The 22,567-nt window shown below is 36.5% G+C and overlaps 1 protein-coding gene across 1 annotated transcript in view; it reads left to right on the top strand.

Moving 5' to 3' along the window:
• Ist1 (increased sodium tolerance 1-like protein) overlaps positions 1-21,217 on the top strand; it is a 57,761-nt gene extending 36,544 nt beyond the window's left edge. Inside the window, exon 4 of the mRNA XM_090379378.1 lies at positions 20,882-21,217. Within this exon, the coding sequence (XP_090235504.1) occupies positions 20,882-21,217 (336 nt within the window). The remainder of the gene's footprint in view (positions 1-20,881) is intronic.
• The last annotated feature ends 1,350 nt before the right edge of the window (positions 21,218-22,567 follow it).

Here is a 22,567-nt window from a genome sequence, read left to right as displayed (position 1 = left end):
TCCAATAGATGAATTTCCTTGATTTTATGTTAGGAGATACAATACATATTGAAGAAAATGATATTTTTGTTTTTCAAAAGCAATTCGTTGCAGTTCTTTCTTAGTTTCTTATGCCAAAAAACAGTTGTGTACTTCTTATTTTCTCTCTCCCTGTCCGGCTACGTCAGTCACCTTGGTAACTGACGGACGTAGCTTCAAAGTCAATTATGGCTCTGTGTAAGTTGATTCTTTCTAGCCAGCTGCGCTACGATCACATGGGAAATTCAAACGTATGGAGTGATGCATTATATAAATCAAAAGAATTTGCCAATTGTTTTATGTGGACATAATTATAAAAATGCATATATGATCGTACATTTTTGCTGTTTTCGAGTTAATTAATAGTTTTTGCTGAACTTTAAAGGTAGAAAATCAAAGAAAAAAATTCTGTTTATGTATATTGAGAGTTTCAGTTTTGTAGATTGAGTAGAAATTTCAGAAATAATTACTCTATCACTAGGCCAGGTGTCAAATTACACTTAAAAAGTAGGCTTAAAAAATGCAGGCCACAATTAAAGGGAATGGTAGATTTAACTGATGCATATCACTGAAAATCAGTTTTAGCAAGACTGAAATGTTGTCTTCAGAATCAGGACACATTCTAAACAACAAAGGTTCCCAAATTAAACAAGTCGATAAATTCAAATACTTGGGATCAATCTTATAAAATAATGGATCATCCCAAGCAGAGATCAATAAGAGAATTACAGATGGCAGAAAGGCTATCAGCATATTAAATTCTATTCTATGGAGCAGAAATATTCTAAATAAAACAAAGAAACTTATATTTCAAACAATAGTACAAAGTCTTTTATTGTATGGAGCTGAGACCTAGACTTTGAACAGGCGAGGGGAAAACAAATTGCATTCCACAGAAATGGATTTTTGGAGACGCTCAGCAAGGAGAGATATCTAACTTCTAGGAGAGATTATAAAAAGGAATGAAGACATGAGAGAGAATGAAAGTGAAAAAGGATATAATTGCTACTATGGAAGAGAAGTGTTTAAAATGGTGTGAACATATAAAATGGATGCAAGAAACCGGATATCCAAAGGCAATCCTGGAATTGGGGAATTCATGAACTAGGAGGACATGGATAGATAGTGTATGGGAGTGCATGACAGCTCAAGGTCTAACTGGCCAAGACACCTTGAACCGCACTTTCTGGCAGGAAAAAATTACCACAAAAAAAATAACTTGTAGGCTGAGGAAACCCATTGCAAATGGAAATACTCTTCTAAAAAAAATATCACTGAAATAAAAAAAGAAAAGATTTTCAAGCATGTGTGTATGTTGGCTGTCTTTGGTTAAATGTTTAACTAGACTGGTAAAATGACAACCTTTTGAGAGCTCTATTTGAAGAGTAGTAGTTCGGAAGTGGTGAGAAAAGCTATTTGAGCATTTCTCGAGTTTCCAAATTGAAAATTACAAGTAATTGCTATTCAGTGGCACTGACTTATGTTCAAAGCCAATTAATGATCCAAAAGTATTGAAAGAAGACAAATTGATGAACTAAAGGGAAAAAGACTTCTCAATTTTGAACTTCTGTTGAATACAATCTTAAACAGGCCAAGAAATTTGATAATTCTAGGCATGTCATTGTTTGTTTCTCTATTCTGGCTTGAATAAAATAATTTGCTTGTTTCTTTTAATTCTTATGGCAACATTTCAAAAGTCTGAACATAGCTCTTCAATCTGATGTTCCTCACATTCATGCACTGACATAATTACTCTTAGATATGTCAAAGAATGTTATTTGAAAATTGACAAGGGTAATCTCAAAAGTAATGCACAAAGGCAATTATTTTAAAATGAATTTATTTTATAACATAATTTACATTAAAAAAACTTTCAATGTAGTCTCCTTCATGCCTTATGACTGCTTCCCAACATTTGGGTAATTTTTGAAAACTGTCTGATGCATTGGGTCATGGCTGTACTCAGTGCTTCAAAAGACAGAAATCTTTGTCCACACAAAGGTTATTTGAGCTTGGGGAATAGATTTGTAATGGCAACGACTCAGATCAGGGCTATAAAGCAGAATGAAATTATGCTTGCTGATTGTAATCAGCAAGAAACAAGCTGTACAGAGCATGATATGAGGCCTTGTACTGGTGTAGGGTATGAGACATCTTCATCTGTGGCCATTTCAGATAAATTTTTAGGTTCAATTTCTGACAAATGTGTTTTTTTTTTTTTTTTTTATGTAAACCCCAAACACGAGAGGTATTAGAACCTATACTTAGTACCGTGCTTGGGTTGGAGGTTGAGAAGAAGAAAGAAGATAATTTTTGACATTGGACTTAAACTTCTGTAGACTGTAATTTTCAGGAAATATGTATGAAGGAAGGCTGTTCCAGAAAACAGCAGTTGAATGACTAAACGAGGAAGATAAAAAGTTGGTTCTGTGAGTTTGAAGTTGGACAGTAAATGGATGTTGGCTGGTGGCAGCATGTGTTTGGACTGTTTTGAAAGAGAGAGCGGGAATTATAGAAGCCAATTCAGAAGAACAGTGCCCATGGAAATATCTGTAGAAGAGGCATGCAGCAGAAACAGAACGTCTATGAGACAGTGAGTGGAGAGACTTTGTTAGAGATGAATCATTAATTAACCTAACTGCCCTCTTCTGAACGGAATCAAGAAGCCTGAGAGAGGTTTTGGGGGCACCACCCCAGATGTGGGAACAATATTCCATGGTAGGGTGGATTTGCGATTTATACAGAGTGAACAGCTGTTTGGAAGAAAAGTAACGCTGAGAGCGAAAGAGAAAACCAAGTTTTTTAGATGCAGAGGAAGCACTATTTGTAATGTGCTTGTGCCAAGAGAGATTAGAAGTCAGGGTAATCCCCAAAAGAGATATATCATTTTGCCTAGAAATTGGAGTGTCACCAAAGATAAGCATAGGAGCAGAAGAATCCTTTTTTGCGAGATATAAAACAAGACTGAGTTTTAGAAGTGAAATCAACTAAGTTGTCTTTGCCCCACTGGAGAATTACCTGGAGATTGGCATTTAAGGAATTGGTAGCAGATTTTCGAGAAGTCGAAGCTGATTGAGCTAGGCAAGGTTTCTGAAAATGGAAAGTGGAATGCAATGTGCTATCATTGGCAAAACTATGGATAGGATTTCCAGTTAATTGAAGAAGTTCATTAATATACAAGAGGAAAAGAGTGGGGGGAAGAACTGAACCTTGGGGGACACTGGCATTAGTGGAGAAGTTAAAGACAGAGAGCCATCTACCATCACCCTCAGTGAGCGATCAGAGAGAAAACTGGATAACCAATTACAAAACACAGTTGGCAAACCATAAAATGGAAGCTTGTTTAGAAGACCTTTATGCCAAACACGATCAAAAGCCTTTGAGATGTCAAGAGCAACTGCTTCTGTTTCACCGAACTTTTCCATTGAATTAATCCATAAATGGGTAACATAAGCCAGAATATCACCAGTGGATCAACACTGACGGAATCCATACTGGCAATCGTTGATCAGATGGAAGGTTTCTAGGTAGTTTAGGAGTTGGCAGTTAATTGATTTCTCCATTACTTTAGAAAGAGCAGAAGTATTGCAATGGGACAATAATTGGATGGGAGGGATTTGTCACCCTTTTTAGGAACTGGCTAGATATGAGCAAATTTCCAAGCAGAAGGAAAAACAACTATGGAATAAGAAAGTGAATAAAGCGGCAAAGAACATGAGTAAGTTCAGGAGCACAGGTTTTGAGAACAAGTGGAGAAATACCATCGGGACCTGCAGCTTTCTTAGCATCAAGATTTCAAAATCCTACTGACATCCTTTTGACGGAAGACCACAGGAGGCATTGAATGGAGCGTGTTTGGAATGGTGGGAGGTGTTTTACCAAGACCATTAATACATGAGTTGGAGGAAAAATGGGATGCTAGCAAGTTAGCTTTATCCTTGGCTGAAGTGGCAACAGAACCATCTGGTTTGGACAGAGGTGGGAACAGAGATGGGCAAAAGTTGCGGCCAATAGCTTTGGCAAGAGACCAGAATTCTCGGCTACCATTAGGGCAAGAAGCAAGTTTTCTACTCTTAGCCTGTTCAAACTCTAGTTTGGACTGATTAATAACTGCTTTACAATTGTTGCGAGCTTTAGTGTAGGCAGAAAATGAAACTGAAGAATTGGAAACAAGCCAATTACGATATGCAACATTCTTCTCTTGAACAGCCTTAGCACATTTATTGGAAAACGAAGGTTTAGATAAAGGACGAGATTTTAAAGTGGAGTGTGGGATAAAGGATTCCATTCCTGCAAGAATAATTTCACTGACGCGATCTGAGCAAACGTTGACATCAGAAGTTTTGAAACAGTAATCTGACTAAGGAAAAGAAAAGAAATCTCGCAGGTCATCCTATTTTGCGTTCTTGTAATGCCAAACAATATGACTTTGAGAATAGCCATGAGATAGAGGCTCCATTGGAGAAGAGACAATCACCAAGTTGTGATCTGAGGTTCCTAAAGGACCTCTCACTTCGACCGTGTACTTAGAAGGTTGTTTGTGAGAAAAAGATCAAGCGTGTTGGCTGTATGGTTAGGATTGTCCAGTATTCTTGTAGTGTAAATGAATAATCTGTGCAAGGTCATTATTAATTGCAAAAGTCTCAGCACCTCGACCAGCTAGGTCAGTGTGACTAGAAAACGGAGTGGCGCCTCCGTAGCCAGGTGGGAAGGAGCAGCAGTGCGTAGCACACGCTTCTTGATTAAACTGAGGTTCGAGCCTGTCACCACCAAATACGGAGGATGCGGAAAGGTCAGGGAATGACCACCGCATATTTCCGGAGCAATATGGCCTTAGTTGCTAATGCTCCTAAAAACCAAAACAACAAACTAGAAAACGGAAGCCAGCCGGAGTTGTGAACATTAAAATCACCAAGGAAAATTACCTCACTGTTAGGAAAGTTTTACTGGAGAAAGTCAAGTTGCAAAGAGAGGAAGTCAAAGAGCTACAAGTGATTAGTGGAGTTGGGAGAACACTAGAAACAACAGATGAATTTGACACAATGAGGTAGAGAGATTTTAAGCCAGAGAAGATCAAAGAGAGGAGATTTCAAATTACCAAGTCTCTGACAGAGAATATCGGAATGGACATATGCACAAGTACCACCTTTGAGGCGAAAGGAATCATACAGCGATGGCGCACTATGGCCATAGTTGCCGATGCGCCCAATAAATTCCGAAACAAACAAACAAACAATCATACAGCGAATAATTTGGGCAACTGAGATGAGCAGTAGTTGCTTCAACTGATGACTGAGATTCTGTGAGAAAAAGTACATGGGATTTGGCAAACTGCAAGTGGAAATGGGCATCGTTGAGATTGGAATTCAGACCACATATATTTGTGAAATGAATTAGGAAGTGTTTGGGAGGTTTAGATCTTTTCGCAGATAAGCTTACTCCATTAGTTTGACAGTTCATGGTGTATTCAATTGTAAGAAAAAGTGGGTGGGACATGCTGTATGAAGTAATGACATTTTTGGATATGGCATACATGTGGTAAGAATATACCCAGATCCTTGACATAACGTGGCTTCGACAATGTCTCCCCACATACACACTACTTGGACTCCCTCCAGTCACTATCTGGCAGAGTAGAGGTAGCAAGATTATACACTAGCTGATCCGGAAGCCTCCTAGACAGTTACCAATAGGTTTGGTCCGGTGTACTAACTAGCGGCCGGCCTGCGAACATCGTTTTAGAGCTGTACCCTCGAAATGTAAGGAAGATTGGATCTTGCCACAATGTTCATCATAACCTCAAAAGTCATCAATCGTACTGTATGATGGAAGAGATGGGGAAGGGTTGACCGGAACTTAGCTCTGGCGACTAAACATGGGTTCCATCACTTCAAGCCTCCAATAAGCAAAGTGGTGGTATTGCACCGGTTGATGAGTCATCTACCACCTAGTACTACCTGGTAACACAGAGGGGTGACATTCCTCCATGTGGTGTGGGCGCCACACCTGGGTGGGCACCCACCATGTGTTTGAGCATGGAGGTTATACCCAGGATTACTAACAGTCCCACTATCACGAAGCTGCAAGCAGAGGATTTGGCTGTCACAGACCATCTGGACTTCGCCGAAATTCGGTCCACCTGAACTGAGTGTCACCCGAATATCAGTTCCATCAGCGTTTTAGACTCCCAGGTAGCAAGTACAGCCTGTCTGGCATATCTGAGAGAATGTCTGTGACAACCTCAAGGACTACTATGTTGTATAGTAGTCTCCAGTTACTGATCTTCCAAGTGGCAATAATTCCCTCATAATTGTAGATCAAGATGACCATTTGTTTCACCTTTGATTGTTACTGGCAATGTTTAGATGGGCATGGCAAAGATGGATGCTTCCACTAAGCTGATTGTGACTTCAGTACAGGTTCAAAGTCATGTGTTGGTGTCTCATCAATGGCAGCAATGCATTTTACTCCTCACATTTGTCAGTAACATGCAGGTAAATGCATTGCAATTTCTTTATGCTTTCTTGGTTGTTCATCTGCCAGCAAATATGGGATCCATTGAGCAGTGATTTTTGTAACTCTTCAGTTAATGGATCATATGATATACAGATGATTTCTGTATTCCAGATTCATTGGCTAGTTTTTCACAGTTCACACATCTGTCTTCCTCCAAAATGGCAGCAATAATAACTGCCAGTCTTTTGTCCGTAGATACTCTCAATATATTTGAGCATTGCTTGGCTTCAACTGTATTCTGACCTTGATAAAACCTTTGAGACAAATGTGTAGTTGTGCTGCAACCTACTGTTGGCTCACTGCACACACACATATATATACACTTCCCCAACCATTCATAAATTTATGTCAGCATTCAGCTATATAAAGTTTCAGTTTTGATAAAAGATCTTAAACTGTAATCTGGCATGAAGCAATATTACCATCCATTTTTAAAAGCCTCTACACAAATATTCATACTGTAATTGTGTTTTAAGCACACTAATGTTGAGTTAAAACTTCAAATTAATATCTTGATAAATATAAGTTTCACTGCATTGGAACAAGGAACATTATTTCTGTGATAAATATATAAATATTGGAATTGATTACCTTAGCACACAGAGCCAGAAGGATGATTCTGACTTAGTAGTAGGCATTTCTTCTGCCAAGATCATAGAGAGTCTTAAAACAAAAGGGGAAAATTCTGTTCTTTTGTTTAGTAAGGAAGTACTTTGTTACATATGGCTACATGGTGCAGAAGTTTCAACTGAAAATAATGTTCTTATAAATGCTGAAGTAGCACACAAATTTCATCAGTTGGTAGTGCATTTTCAAATTTTAAATTTTTTGTTGACAGGTTTCAAGTACTTCTTGGTATCATTAAAGATAAAGAAATAAATGAAGCAATATGTGTTTCAGTGTGAATCCATCAGATTTTTATAAAAGAAGAATGAATTAATATACAGTGATTCTTGGTTGGAGAATTGACAAGTGCAAAAGGAAACTTGAAATATAGCGTATTATCCCAAATCATGATTGGCATGTTAACAATTAGTAGTGGCATATGATGCAAGAAAGCAAGCTTATACAATATCAGCCAAATGAAAAGAGAAAAAATATATAAAAAAACCACTTCCCATTCACCTATCCATTAGCTCCAAAAGTATGTCCAGTTCTTCCTTGAATTTATTGTGGAAATTATCAACTTCCATGACAGATTGACGTTTGTTCCAGCAATCAACCTGATGGCTAAAGGCATATTTCTGCACATCTCTTCTACAATTGTCTTTCCTCAATTTGAATTTATGTCCCCTCAGGTTCTTAATCTGAGCAAGAGGAAGAATCCCATCAGCATTGAGTCTGCTCAAACTATTAAAAGCCTTATACACTTCAGTCCAATGACCTCACAGGTGTCTAGTCTCCACACGTTGCAATTTGCAGAACTTAAGCCTTTCTTGGTAACAGCATCCTTTTGTTCCCCTCACTAATCTCGTTGCCCTTCTCTGTACCTGTTCCACCAACTCTACATACTTCCTAAAATGAAGCCTCTAGACATGTATGCAGTACTCAAGGTGTGACCTGACCATTGCTTTATACAAAGGGATAATCACCTCCTTATCCCTGCCTAGAAGTTCCTGTATATCACTGACAAGACCCCAAGAGCTATTCTGGTAGCTTATCTTCTACCCATATGCAGTATTTTGTCATTAAACTTTAGTTGTCATTTCTCAGCCCATCTGCCCAACTTTTCCAGATCCTGTTGCAGCAAGCAGTGTGCCATCATTACTGTCACTAACAATCCTGCCAACTTTTGTATCATCTTCAAACTTTGACATTAAACCTGTTATTAGTATTATTAATATGGTGCAAGGAAGCTTAAGGCTTATACTGCACCAGCCAAAAAAAAAAAAAAAAAAGAGTAAAAATAAAATAAATAATAAAATAAAAGGAAATAGAAAACCTATGCATTTTTCTCCTCCCATAGGTAACTATCCAGCTGACCTTTGAATTTCCCCAAACTGCCAGCCTTTACCACCCATGTAGGTAACTTATTCCAGTAATTCATTACTCGCTGGCTAAAATAAAACTTCCTGCAATCCAGTCTAAACATTTCCCCCATAACTTGAATTTATGGTCCCTAGTTCTAGAATCATTTTATAACTGTCAAAACTTCGTCCTCATTCATTTTACTTTTGCCTCTCAGAGCCTCAAACACCTCAGTCAAGTCTCTTCTAAGGTGCTTAGTTTCCAAGGTGTGCAACCTACATATTTGAAGTCTTTCCTCATATGGACACCCTTTTGTCAATCTCAGCAGGGGAGTTTCCCATCTTTGGACCCTTTCAAGAAGCTCAGTCTTTTTTCAGGTGCATTCTCCACACTTGAACACACTATTCCAAGTGTGGTTTCACAATAGCCTTACATAATGGGATTATGATGTTCTTATCTCTATTAGAAAACGTTCGATAAATTATCGATAGGAAGCGCCTTACGTGCAACCTGTCTACAGTGCTCGGAGTACTTCATGTCTGACTGTATCATAACTCCCAAGTCCCTTTCTTCCACTACCGACTTTAATTTTACTCCACCAAGTTTATAAGTTATTTAGGGTTTGCTGTTCCCCAGGTATAAGACCTTGCATTATGCTGAATTAAAGCATAGCTACCACTTTTTCTGACCATCCCTGAAATCTATCTAGGTCACTCTGAAGAATCTCTGCTTGGTGGTGATCATTAACTATTCTAATGATCTTTACATCTGCAAATTTAGATGTTACGCCCTCTATCCCTTCAACGATGTCATTTATGAAAATCAAAAACAACAGTGGTCCCAATACTGATCCTTGGGAAACCCACTTCTTACGTCAACCCAATTTGAGGAAAAACCATTTATCACAACCCTCTGCCTCCTGCCCTGAAGCTATCCATCTAAGGATTTTCCCTGTAATTTCAACCTGTTCCAACTTATAAAGTAACCGCTTATGTGGGACTGAGTCAAATGCTTTGCTGAAATCCAAATAAACAATGTTGAAATTATTCCCTAAATCCATCTCATGAGTGACCCCATCAAAATAGCTAACCAGATTTTCTCTTTACAAAGCCATGCTGTGTATCCTTCAGAATTCCATTTCTATCTAAATGATCCTGAATTCCACCCTTGATCATTGCCTTCATGATTTTCCCTACTGCTGAAGTTAGATAGACTGGCAGGTAATTTCACACTACAATCTTAGAACCACCTTTATGTATTGGCGATACATTGGCAATTTTCCAATCCAGTGGAATCTCTCTTGAGTCCAGTGATGCTGTCATAATTAGCCTTAATGGTTCAATGTTCTCACTTGCCTTTCCTTAAAATTATAGGTATATGCCATCAACCCAAGGAACCTTACTTGCCTGTAGGCTTAAAATTTTTTCATTGAATAATCATATGAAATTTCAATATCATTAATTACATATTTTCCAATTTCACTCTCATAATTTCCCATTGGTATAAAGGGTTTTTCTTCTGTAAATATCGATGCAATGTAACTGTTGTGTTCATCTGCAACATCAGATGGGGTATCTAATACTATCTCGCATCCATTATATAAGGGTCCAATCTGATTTGTCCTTTCTTCGTTGCATTTATACATGTGAAGAATTCATTATCCCCACACTTTACTCTCTTTTCCAGCAGATTTCTCATAATCTGCCTTTGCCAACCTAACCTTTTCTTTGGCACCATTACAGATCAGTTGTAGCTGTTATAAGCTTCAGTATACTTTTTATTGCTGTGTAACTTTTCCGTGCTATATTTTTCTGCTCAAATAATCTGGCAACTTCATTATTCATCCAACTTGGAATCCTCCTCATGGAGTATTTTTTTAATGGTATATATACAGTTGTTACCTCACTTGCCCTAAACCTAATAGCTTAAGTCCTATATTCCACTTGCCCTCTTTCTCACTTGCCCTATTCCCATAGGGCAAGTGGGAAAGAGGACATAGAGCTTATCCCTAAAAGGATATGCTGTATGTCCCACTTGCTCAATAATTGCTTGGCCTATATCCCATTTTCCCTATTCTCACATTTCCATTGTGTGTATGTAATCATATTCTATTTTTTAAAAAGTGATAAAAATGGACTTAAAAACAATGAAAAAAATAACAAAATAAAAACACAGTATTAAAAAAATTGTTGTTTTGTAATAAACAATATATTTTTCTTTATGTATAAATGTTTTGATATCAAGTAAAGAAGTAAACACAAATCAAATTATTAAAGTTTAAATTATACTAATCATTTAGTGGAAGAAGTGACCAGATGAACAAAAGATCAACATTACCAATTACAGTAGAACATCGGTTTTCTGGAATAATTTGAAAGGCTGATCTTTCTTCTTTTTTTTATTAACAGTAGTACAGTAAGCACCAGTTAAAGTGATGATCACGTTTGCAAATTGAATTTTGATTATAATATGTGAAAGATCGAGTTTACTACCCATTTATAACAGATTTTACAAACAAAAAGCCCAATAAACCGAAAACTGCAAATTGTTTTTGTTTTACGGTTGTGACCTCTAGAATTCTGTGACCTTCAGATTTGTGCTTTTGAAAAATATCACAGAGACTACTGGGTTTTCTTGGAAACCATGAGTGAATTTCAGATTAGTTATAAGCTCCAGATTCGGTAAGAATATCAGCCCGAAACTGTGCGATTTATTATTTTTCTCAATTTTTTTACAGTAAAATGTGAACGAAATGAAAATGCATAGTTTTAATATTGAAACAAAAAACAGAAATTATTAATAGAATTAGAAAAGGTGAAAATTTAGGAAATCTCTCCAAAGAGTTTAATGCGTTGACTTCAACAATTTACGACATGAAGAAAAATTCCAATGCTATAATGGATATTGAAAGAGGATCTAGCAGGAAAAAGACTATGTCGAAACCTGATAATGCCACTTTAGAGAGTTCACACTTTATTTTTTTGTTTTCTTCAGAAGTAAAGTTTAGGTGAACCAGTGTCTGGCCCAGTGTCGTGTGAAAAAGCATTGGATTTAATCAAAAATTAAGAGGTAATGATTCTAAGGCAAGCACAGGTTGGCTGAAAAATTTTAAACTGAGACACGGTATATGTGAATTTGACATTCAAGGTGAGAAACTTTCTGCAGATGAATTAGCAGCGGCGTTCTTTAAAAGTAAATTCGCTTCGGATAAGCAAATTACGAGAAAGAAAATGTTTATAATGTTGATGAGATGGGCTTATTATGGAAAGCATTACCGAGAAAAACCGTAGCCACTAAAAGTGAAATGCCTGCACCAAGTTTTAAGATGAGAAAATAGAGTGACAATTGCTGTGTGTGTGCAAATGTCACTGGGAAGCACAGATTGTCCGTGCTTGTTATTAGTAAGTCGAAAAAACCAAGAGCATTTAAAAATATTTCTAATTTTCCTGTTTTGTATAAAAATCATAAAAATGCATGGATGGGTGTTTGTTTTCCAAGATTTAATTTAATTTAATGGTAATAATCGATTTAACTATTTAATCATAAGGTAAGATTAAATGTCTTTAATGTTATTTAATTAAATTTATTTAATTAAATAATTAGATTAAATTTTAAAAAAAAAATATCCGGAAGAGCTCTGACATCAATTATTCTGGATAACTGACGCTCTACTGTACCAGTATTACTATTAAAATAGAAGGGATGAAAAACCAGGAAAAGAAAATAGACTAGATACAGCTCCCTCCAGTCCATCTGAACCAGAAGAATGGTCTGATGATAGGTATTGGTAAGATGCCAGTAATGTCACCTTAATGTATAGTAATTTAGGCGAACAGCCTAATAAACTATATTATTAATTTCATGTGGTATATGAGTGATATTAATATAATAACCTTAATGGAAAACAACCACATACCGTCCTTCCCTAACTATATTGGAAATAGGTATTATCCCCCGCTGTAAAGGGCAAGGACCTCATTCCCATAAAGGTTATAGTCTGTCACAAATTACACTGCTTGTCAATTGTGACAGACCGCTGATGTTTGGCTACTATTTGAAAGAATTCGTAGGTTGACAAACACATGCCCCTGGTGTGTTTCTTCGGCAAACAAAGAAACACACTGAGAGGCATTACCTTACTTCTCTTCTACCTTCTGTAAAGGGTCATTAGAGTGAAAGGGATTACAGGTATGCAACTGTACACCTGCTTAGGGCAACTGACAGTAACACATCTACCATTGGGGACCCAATTAGGGCAAGTCACCATTATGGCAAGCATTCATTAGGGCATATGCGATTACGGCAAGTGACCATTAGTGCGTATGAGATTAGGGCAAGTGAGGCTAAACCATGTATGCATTCAAGGCTTCTGTGATTAATGTTTTAAAGATATACCATAATTCAATTGTATTCATTCACTATCTGTGAGATATCTACCCAGTTAATAGAGGCCATATAGCACCTTAAGCTGTCATAATTTCCTTTCCTGAAATTATAACCCATTCCTTTGTCTTTAACTGCTGCTGCTACCTCTCTCTTCATCATCCACCATAGAACTCTGTGATTATTTCCTGCTACTGGTTCCTGTACTGTCAGCCCTGCTACTGGTTCCTGTACTGTCATCTGGTTTGTGGGTGATGATCAGGGTGAGAATATTCTTTTCCCTAGTACTTTCCCTGACATGTTGATACAAATAACAATAATCTAGTTGATTAAAAATTTTGCCCCCCATGTAGAGTTTCCTTCCCATTTGCTCCCAACAATTAGAGGCAAATTAAAATCACCCATAATAAGACATTCATTCTTACTTGCCTAACCATTTGCATGTAGAGGCTCTCATAATCTTCACAATCATCTGGCCTGGTGATTACTCCCACTCACATTATACCTTTGCTTCCAACTATCTAATGCCATACAGATTCTATACTAGTATGCGAAACATCTGAATCCGGGAAAGCTTTCATCGTACTCAGACTGCTTTTGATAAGAAGTATGACTCCACCACCCATTCTATATGCCCTATCCTTCCTAAATACATTTTACATACCACACTGAAACTCATCATCCCCTATTTCCAGGTGGCACCACATTTCTGCAGCCCTATTATGTCAGCATTACTTGTCCTAACCAGCAGTTCGAATTCACTCATTTTATTGATGACACTTCTGACTACTGTATAAACAATTAAGACTGTTCGTGTATATTTAATTACCCTGACACTCCCCTTGAGTGGTGCCTCCGTAGCCAGGTGGGCAGGAGCAGCAGTGTGTAGCACACGTTTCTTGATTGGACCTGGGTTCGAGCCAGTGACCACCAAATACGGAGGATGTGGATAGGTCAGGGAATGACCACCACATATCCCCAGAGCAATATGGCCTTAGTTGCTAATGCTCCTAAAAACCAAATAACAAACAAACAAACTCCCCTTGAAGTCATTTAAGCTTGTTTCCCTGGTATTAGCTACCCACTCATTTTAAACATTTCTGCCCTTAGAACATCTTGTTAATATGATCTGTTACAGTAACAAAAAATAACTCTTGAGGTATATGCAAGTGTTACTTTGACCATTTTGGTTTTTTTTTTTTTTTTAGGAGCATTAGCAACTAAGGCCATATTGCTCCGGGAATATGTGGTGGTTATTCCCTGACCTTTCTGCATCCTCCGTATTTGGTGGTCACGGGCTCGAACCCCGGTCTAATCAAGAAGCATGTGCTACGCACTGCTGCTCCTGCCCACCTGGCTACGGAGGTGCCTACTTTGATCATTATCATCAGCTAAACATGTAGGTGTATAACCCTTGATCACCCAACTTAGCAGTTTCCCCGAAACCTTAAGGTAGCCTCAATAATACTGGCAAAAACCCTTGCACCACCTTTGTTTAAATGTATTCCGTATCTACAAAACAGATTTCTTCTACCTACAAGTGCCAGCCAAGCTGATTAAAATTACCCTTCAAAAGCCTTGCAGAGTCCTTCAAGTCTTGAGTTAATCCACAAGTCTCTCAGCATATAAGCCATGCCTGGGCAGAATTGCAGACACATAGACATCACTGCCCCTTCCTTCTAGAGTTTACATAAGTAAAGAAGTCTTTGCATCCATTACCAAGATTTCTCATAATCTGCCTTTGCTTGCCTAACCTCCTTTGTAACTTGATTACAAACAACTTATATCTACCATAGGCATCTGTGTCGCCTGATAATTTGTGCGCATCCCATGTATTTTTCTTCTCTGATGTATTCTCAAATTTATTTACTATACTCTTGGAATTTGTGTATATGCATCTGTTCTTACTCTTAGTTACCCGAAAATAGCCCATTTATGTACTTGTTCCATGATGACTCTAAGCAGTTCTAGAAATCCCTAGCACCTTGCTTTCCAGGCTGCTGCTCATTCCAATAGAAGAAGTGCAAGAATCACTTTCACCTCTGCCTGTGGCTACTATTGTTAATCTATTAGTCTGTGTATTCCCAATAGAAAAAACAGAACAGCCACAATAATGAGCTGACCTTCTATAGACAGCAGTTCTACACACCTAAATGCATACCAAAGAGTGAACATCACGTACAACAACGCCGACTGGGCTAGTCAGGTGGGTAATGTGCCTGCCTGGCAACCCAATGGTCGCGGGTTCGAATCCCGCCTCGGGCTTGTATCACAGTAAAATGCAAAAACCTTTGGAGGTGCATTAATGGCCACAGAAGCTGATGCACCAACAACTAATAAAAAAATAAATAAAAAAATCACATACAACCACTGTTTTTGTCACATTTTTTCCCCTTCAAATAAAATCAGTGGAAAAAAAAAGCAGTTGTTGATTAGACAAAGTTTAAATTTAGAAACTGTAAAATCTAAATGGTAATACTTAGTACAATTTTAACATCAAAAGCCCATATAAGACAGAAAAGGTCTGGATGACTAATAGACCAAACCTAGAAATAAGCGAAGTAAACCCTGGTAGATTTTTAATTGAAACACCCTCTGTGTGTGTGTGTGTGTGTGTGTGTGTGTGTGTGTGTGTGTGTGTGTGTGTGTGTGTGTGTGTGTGTGTGTGTGTGTGTGCGCGCGCGCGCTTATACACTGAAGTTGCAATGGAAGCTAATATTAAAGAAGCCCAATTTTAGGATTAGTCAACTGTTGTAAAGGGTTGAGAGTATAGATTATAACATAAATTATGCTAAAATTACATTTGTGGTATTTTGCTCGGTAACAGCATGCTGGATTTTTAAAAATTTGCTTAAGGAGGGATTTAACACTTCCCTTTGCCATGGTCACTTTAACAGATATTCCTAGATCTCACCAGTTACAAAAAAAATTTATAGTATAGAAACATAGCTATTTCATCAAAGCAAAAAACCTTAAACAGTTAAAGAAGAAATTAAGAAAATAGTCACAAATTGAAGCCTAGACGTGACAAAGATTACTAATTTAATATGAAAATCAGAAAGTGCCATCACTACACTACTTTATAGTTAACTCCATACATATGAGAACGGGCGCCTCCATAGCCAGGTGGGCAGGAGCAGCAGTGCGTAGCACACACTTCTTGATTAGACCGGAGTTTGAGCCCATGACCACCAAATACGAAGGATGTGGAAAGGTCAGGGAATGACCACCACATATCCCCGGAGTGATATGGCCTTAGTTGCTAATTCTCCTAAAAACCAAACAACAAACAAACATATGAGAACAGCCATACTTCATACATTGTAAATTTATCCTCCATGGAACCATCCCAGGATCAGCACAGGCTTCTTAAAAATAAAGGCTTCGCTATAGTTTACCCCCTAATTTTCTGCCAAAAAATACGTTGTAATTGGCATAGAATTTTCAATCCACGGACAGGAAAATAAGGATATTATTATCTAACAAATAAATTAATTAAGTCATAAATAGAAATACTGTCATTCCTTCTAAATTAAATGCACAATGAATGCCATGCTGTTTCCTCATTCAGGAAAAATCCTTATATCCCTATACATGTAACGCATGAAGAAAGGTGACATAGTGGTTGTACTTGATAGGCAAGTTTATTTTTTAAAACTGTACAATATAATATTTCACATTCTTCTACACATGTTGAAACTTCTGATAGTGTGGTTTACACCATAGTAAATAAAGTAGCACCTTGAAATAAACAAGAGAAGTAAGCATGCTTTCATTGCAATTTATAGTATATTATAGTCCTTTAATTAATAAGTATTCATACATTGGAATTGTAATAAAATGAGGTCTGATCACAAGGTTTAAAGACTGGTGTCCCATAACCAAAACCATCCACCATTTTAAAATAACTGGTGACATTTTGTCCTAACTTTTTTCCCTTAGTTGAATCAGAATGTCTTTATAATAGGCCTAGTTTACTGTGTGACTGGTCTGAACAAATTCATAATGAATGATACTCTGAATTGGGGTAAAAACAGGCGGTATTGATTCACATTTGACCAAACTTGGGTTTTTTTTTTTAATGGAATATGTGTTTGCTGACTTCCACTGGGGCAATGAAACTGTTTCAGGATCATAGCCATATACCATAAAAGAAAAAGGGTGAAAATTAGGGTCTATTTCCACTTTTTTTTTTTCAGCTTCATGTTATAGTATTGTAGTCTCTAACAGTGAACCTTTTGGTCATCATTCACAGAATCTTGGAACAAATTTGACTAAAACTTAACATATGCAGAGGATTACAGTCTGAATTAATTGGCATGAGCTAGAGGAGATTCCTAGTTGATCAGCAATTTCTTAGATATTTAATCATTGATCAAAATAAATTTTTTTATGCATTTAACAAGTATTTCATCACTGCTTGAAGTTGACCTGTACATCAGGTCAACTTCAAGTGGCATGTGATGCTTTCTTGCATCACATGCCACTACTACTACTACTACATTGTTCATCATCAACAGTTTTTTGGCCATGTAGCATATGGAGAATTTCTGCTCCATTTTTCCATCCATCATGAGAGCCTGATATACCTGATGAATGTATATCAGGCTTAATGTCGAAGTTTGCAGATGATACAAAGGTTGGCAGGGTTGTTAATGACAGTAATGGTAGTGTGCTACTGCAACAGGATCTAGATAATTTAGGCAGATGGGCTAAGGAGTGGCAACTGAAGTTTAACCTTGACAAATGCAAAGTACTGCATATGGGTAGAAGTAACCCCAGAGAAACATACCAACTGTGTGGTACTACACTTAAGGTGGTATAAAATGAAAAAGACCTGGGAGTAATTGTGCAGTGAGATATGAAGTTTTCTGAGTAATGCAGACAGGCTGCCAGGGCAGGTCATGGGGTTTTGTCAGTGATATATCGGAATTTTGCTAGCAGGGAAAAGGAGGTGATTGTCCCTCTGTATAAGGCAATGGTCAGGCCATGCCTTGAGTACTGCGTACAGGTCTGGAGGCCTCATTTTAGGAAGGATGTAGATTTACTTGAACGTGTACAGAGAAGGGCAACAAGATTGGTGAGGGGAATGAAGGGATCCTCTTACCAAGAGAGGCTTAAGTTCTGCAAATTGCAGTGGCTGGAGACTAGGCACCTGTGCGGTGATCTGATTGAGGTGTATAAGGCCTTGAATGGGTGAACACGCTGAATTCTGATGGGATCCTTCCACTTGTTCAGATTACGAACCTAAGGGGGCATAATTCCTGATTTCGGAGCCCATTTTCTAACAGGACAAGTCCATATAAGGTATCTACTAAAAAGGTGCTCTCTTAGAAAGAAATGTTTTTGTGTTCTTTCTAAGAAGAAAAAACTTTAAGTGCTTGGCTATACTAGATGAGCACTTGAAGCACGAGTGTAAGCTGGTGTTGTGAATGCCTCCAAAATAGCAAACTACATGTAGTGCTCATAACGTCAGATCATTTCGAACTAGACGGGACACTTCTAAAATTTCATTGGATATCACCAGCGACTCACTTTTTTTTAAAGGTGGTAGATGACTTTCATCAACCGGCGAAATACCACCACTTTGCTTATTGGAGGCTTGAAGTGGTGAAACCCATGTTTAGTCTCTAGAGCAAAGTTTCCGGCATCCCCTTGCCCCATACTTCTCCTTCAACCCATACACAGTACTAAGTACTATAGGTTTTGATACCTTTCGTGTTTGGGGTTTTCATAAAAAAAAAAAACTTTTTCTATTCCTAGTTTGAAGATGGATACTGTTCAAATTGGATGTATTGCATATTTATGTATAGTGTTGATTGCAAGTAGAAAGAGAAAGAGAAAATGACGATGGCGGATTCATCGACCAATTCAAATAGGTTGGAAAAAAAAGAAAAAAAAACAGTTTTATATTATGTTTCAAACACATAGGAAGCCTCATGAGAATAATTTTTTTTTTTTTTTAAATTTTATTATTTTACAGAATGTCAATACAGAGTTTTGATGAACTTCTAATGTTAATTAGTGAAAAAAGCATTTCTGCATCACGGTATCAAAATTTGATACCGTGATGCAGAAATCAACACCAATGTTTGCATATGCTTTTTGTTCTGTACCAATAGGCTAACTCACACTAATTGAAATATTTCTGAAATGTTGTTTTCTTTATTTGTAAATTATTTTATTTCTACCTGCTATTCTTATTTGGAGATTAAGGTATTTATAAGACTCTGTGTCTTACAGAATTACTTTCGGTAACATAAAGGATAACTTCTTGTTTGATTTTACCACACGGAATTTCTCAGAATAAAACACCTATGTTCTAGTCTTTCAATCACTCAATATTATTTCCGGATGGAATATTGACGAGTATGTTCCATTCATTTGATTGCATATGCTTTTTGTTCTGTACCAATAGGCTAACTCACACTAATTGAAATATTTCTGAAATGTTGTTTTCTTTATTTGTAAATTATTTTATTTCTACCTGCTATTCTTATTTGGAGATTAAGGTATTTATAAGACTCTGTGTCTTACAGAATTACTTTCGGTAACATAAAGGATAACTTCTTGTTTGATTTTACCACACGGAATTTCTCAGAATAAAACACCTATGTTCTAGTCTTTCAATCACTCAATATTATTTCCGGATGGAATATTGACGAGTATGTTCCATTCATTTGAAGCAGAAAACGTTCTCCACTACCCACACTGTAACGGATTACTTTCAGTGCAATAAAGGATTAGTGTTGTTTGATTTTACGAATGCTCATGCGAAGACACCAGTTTTCAAAGTTTGTAACGCAGCTATCAATATATAATTATTTTGTTGAAATTTCGTTAGAAGATCAAATATACATCCAGAAAAGGTGCTGTACTGATATTGATCCCTAAAAACAATTACAATAAAACAAACTTTTTTTTTTTTTTTTTTATATCAAATGCACATTTCAGTATTTTCAGTTTTACATCAGTTTTTCCTGTTTCCAGTGTAGCTTCCAATAGATGAATTTCTTCGATTTTGTGTTAGTAGATGAAACACATGTTGAAGAAAGGAAGTGCGATCTTTTCGTTTTTCAAAAACAATCTGTTGCAATTCTTTCAGTTATTTTTTTAAAGCCAAGTTGCGTGCATTATTTTATTATTTTTTTTCTCCTGTATCACACTGACAATGACCCTCTACTTTGCAGCTTATTGTGTGTTTTCATTGCCTTCACAATACTTTTCAAAAAAGAAAGATTCCGAAATTATGTTTGAAGCCAAAGGTTTTCAAAATTTGTTTTGGAAGAAGACAGAGTGCACGTGATTCTTATTTGTTAACGCCGACATTAGTTGTACTGTTGCAGTGGATATTCTTCAGCAGTTTCCCAATTACTGTTTTGATCTTATTTAATAATAAGGTTCTCATTATTATTAAATAATAAGAACCAGAATCTACCAATAAATTGTCTCTGCAAGTGAACAAACTTGTATTTCGTTAACTAATGAAATAGTACTAAAATAGAAGTAATATTTACAATAAATATAAGGTTCAGAACTGAGCTTTCTGACTCTTCTCATCATTACATAGTTCATCTCAGTTCGGAAACATTGATTTTCCAATTTCAATACAACAAACACTTTGCCTTTATTTGTTTGATGGAGTAGTCTTTTAATGACGTGTTGTACAAGGGAGGCCTCCTTTTCCACCTGACAAATAAACTTCTGTGTCAAACTTCATCTTCCCCAAAGTATAATAAACAAACTAAGGCCAACCACCCCATGCACAGGGAGAATATCTCCTCAGGCTATGCAAATGCCAAGGTATGCGTGCTTGTAACATGTTGGCAGGCATTACGACGCTGCACTTCAAGCGCTCGTCTTGTATAGCCCTTAGTCTTCATAAACATGTCTTTGTCCTTGCAGCTTTTTTTTTTGTCAAACTAATTGCATATATGTTGATGTTTGATAAAATGTTTTATAAATACTTTTTTTTTTTTTCAATTTTTATCTCAAGGCAAAAGAAGCAATGGGTGTTCCACCACCTTTGCCATCAGTTCCACCTAGTGGACCATATCCAACAATTGGGTTCATTGATTCTCCAGCACCACCTTATGAAAGTGTGGTAGATAGCCAAGACATTCCACCTCTGAATGTGGAAGGTAATCCTAGTGATGAATTTAAGCCTGTTCCTGCTCCAAGAACAAAATTTCCTGTAGATACATTACCTGAGTTGCCCTCAGTTCCTAATACCATGCTGTCTGATGTTGGTACAACAGGAAAAGAACCTGAAGAGGATATAGATTTTGATGACTTGACAAAAAGGTTTGAAGAATTGAAGAAGCGTAAATAAATATGAGATTTCTTACTTTGTCTTTCATTAGTTTAGTTTAGTGCATTGCACAAAAAAAAAAAAGTAAAACCATTTTTTTTTTTTTTTTGGAATTTTTAAGAAAATTAGAATATTTTACTTTTTAGAATAATGATCTTTGTGATGCTAAAATTAGTAATATTTTAAAATGCAATGAATTAGAATAGTGTATCTTGAGGTCCAAGCTATAAATCATAAAAGACAATGTATTATGCCATGTTGTATATCATACATTTATCAGTGATGCTTTAGTTGCTTGTAATAAGATTATAAATTCAATGGAAATATTTTACTCTTTAGATTTGTTTAATCTCTGTATGTGAAAGAAATTGAAAATTCTATTTGAAATAATGTAAAACAAACCTGCTTGAACTTATCTTAATTTGTAATATTCAACTTTAGCTACTCTTTAAAGTGATTGCTGTTGAATTTGCAAGCCTGGAAGCACAGATATTGCTGTTCCATTTTCAGTCCTTCATAAAGTAGAATAAAAGTATACCCTTGAATCTTTGATAGGGTTATAATGAACCTGAATAGGGTTTTTAGTATGTATAGTTATAAAAAAAAATACAATTTCTGCAAAATGTGTTTTACAATTATAAGCTGGGATGGAAGTAATGTGATTAGATTATTCAGGGTAAAATGTGAATACAGTGGAGTCAGTGCCACTATTCATATTTTGTTCATTTGCTGGTTATCTAGTTGGATAAAAGTTGCATTTTATATACTTATTTTGAGGACTATAGTTTATTTCTGTAAGCAGACTCACATGAATATACATTTAAATTGCATATCTACCAAGTCTGATAGTTGAGAGTAGATAATCACTTGAAAGCTTAAAAGCATTTTAAATGAGATAATTGAAATAAAAAAAATCCCTGTAGGAATGTTTAAATGACTGATTTGTCCTTTCTCAATTTTTATATTTTGACAAACCAAAATCATGTGCATGTTCTTTTGAGAATTATTTTATCTTATTTATCTCTTTTAAAATTCTTTTAATTATCCCACTCTGCAATGGATTGAACGTGAATATGGTTAATTACAGGGAAATTAAATTATGAATATGTGTGTAAAATAATTTTGGTATTGGAGAAAAGACAGGCAGCATAAATCATTATAAGCTGCTCTTGTTGAGCTATCTTTCTGATAGCAGAATCAAATGGATATACTTAATGGCATTATGTATGTCCATTTTACATGAAAACATTTTTCTATATTAATTTTCACATTATGAAAAAATGTTTTTGTTCAGAAAACTAATTATGCAGTATAAACTAGATACATGAACTCCCATGATAGCATTTTCTAGGGAACTACTCCCAAATTGCA

Source organism: Mastigoproctus giganteus, chromosome 8 (genome assembly GCF_048544385.1).
Source record: "Mastigoproctus giganteus isolate SK-2022 chromosome 8, ASM4854438v1, whole genome shotgun sequence".
In the NCBI taxonomy this organism is placed as follows: Eukaryota; Metazoa; Arthropoda; class Arachnida; order Uropygi; family Thelyphonidae; genus Mastigoproctus; species Mastigoproctus giganteus.
Note: the sequence above shows the minus strand (reverse complement) of the source record. Positions and strands in the feature narration are given on the sequence as shown.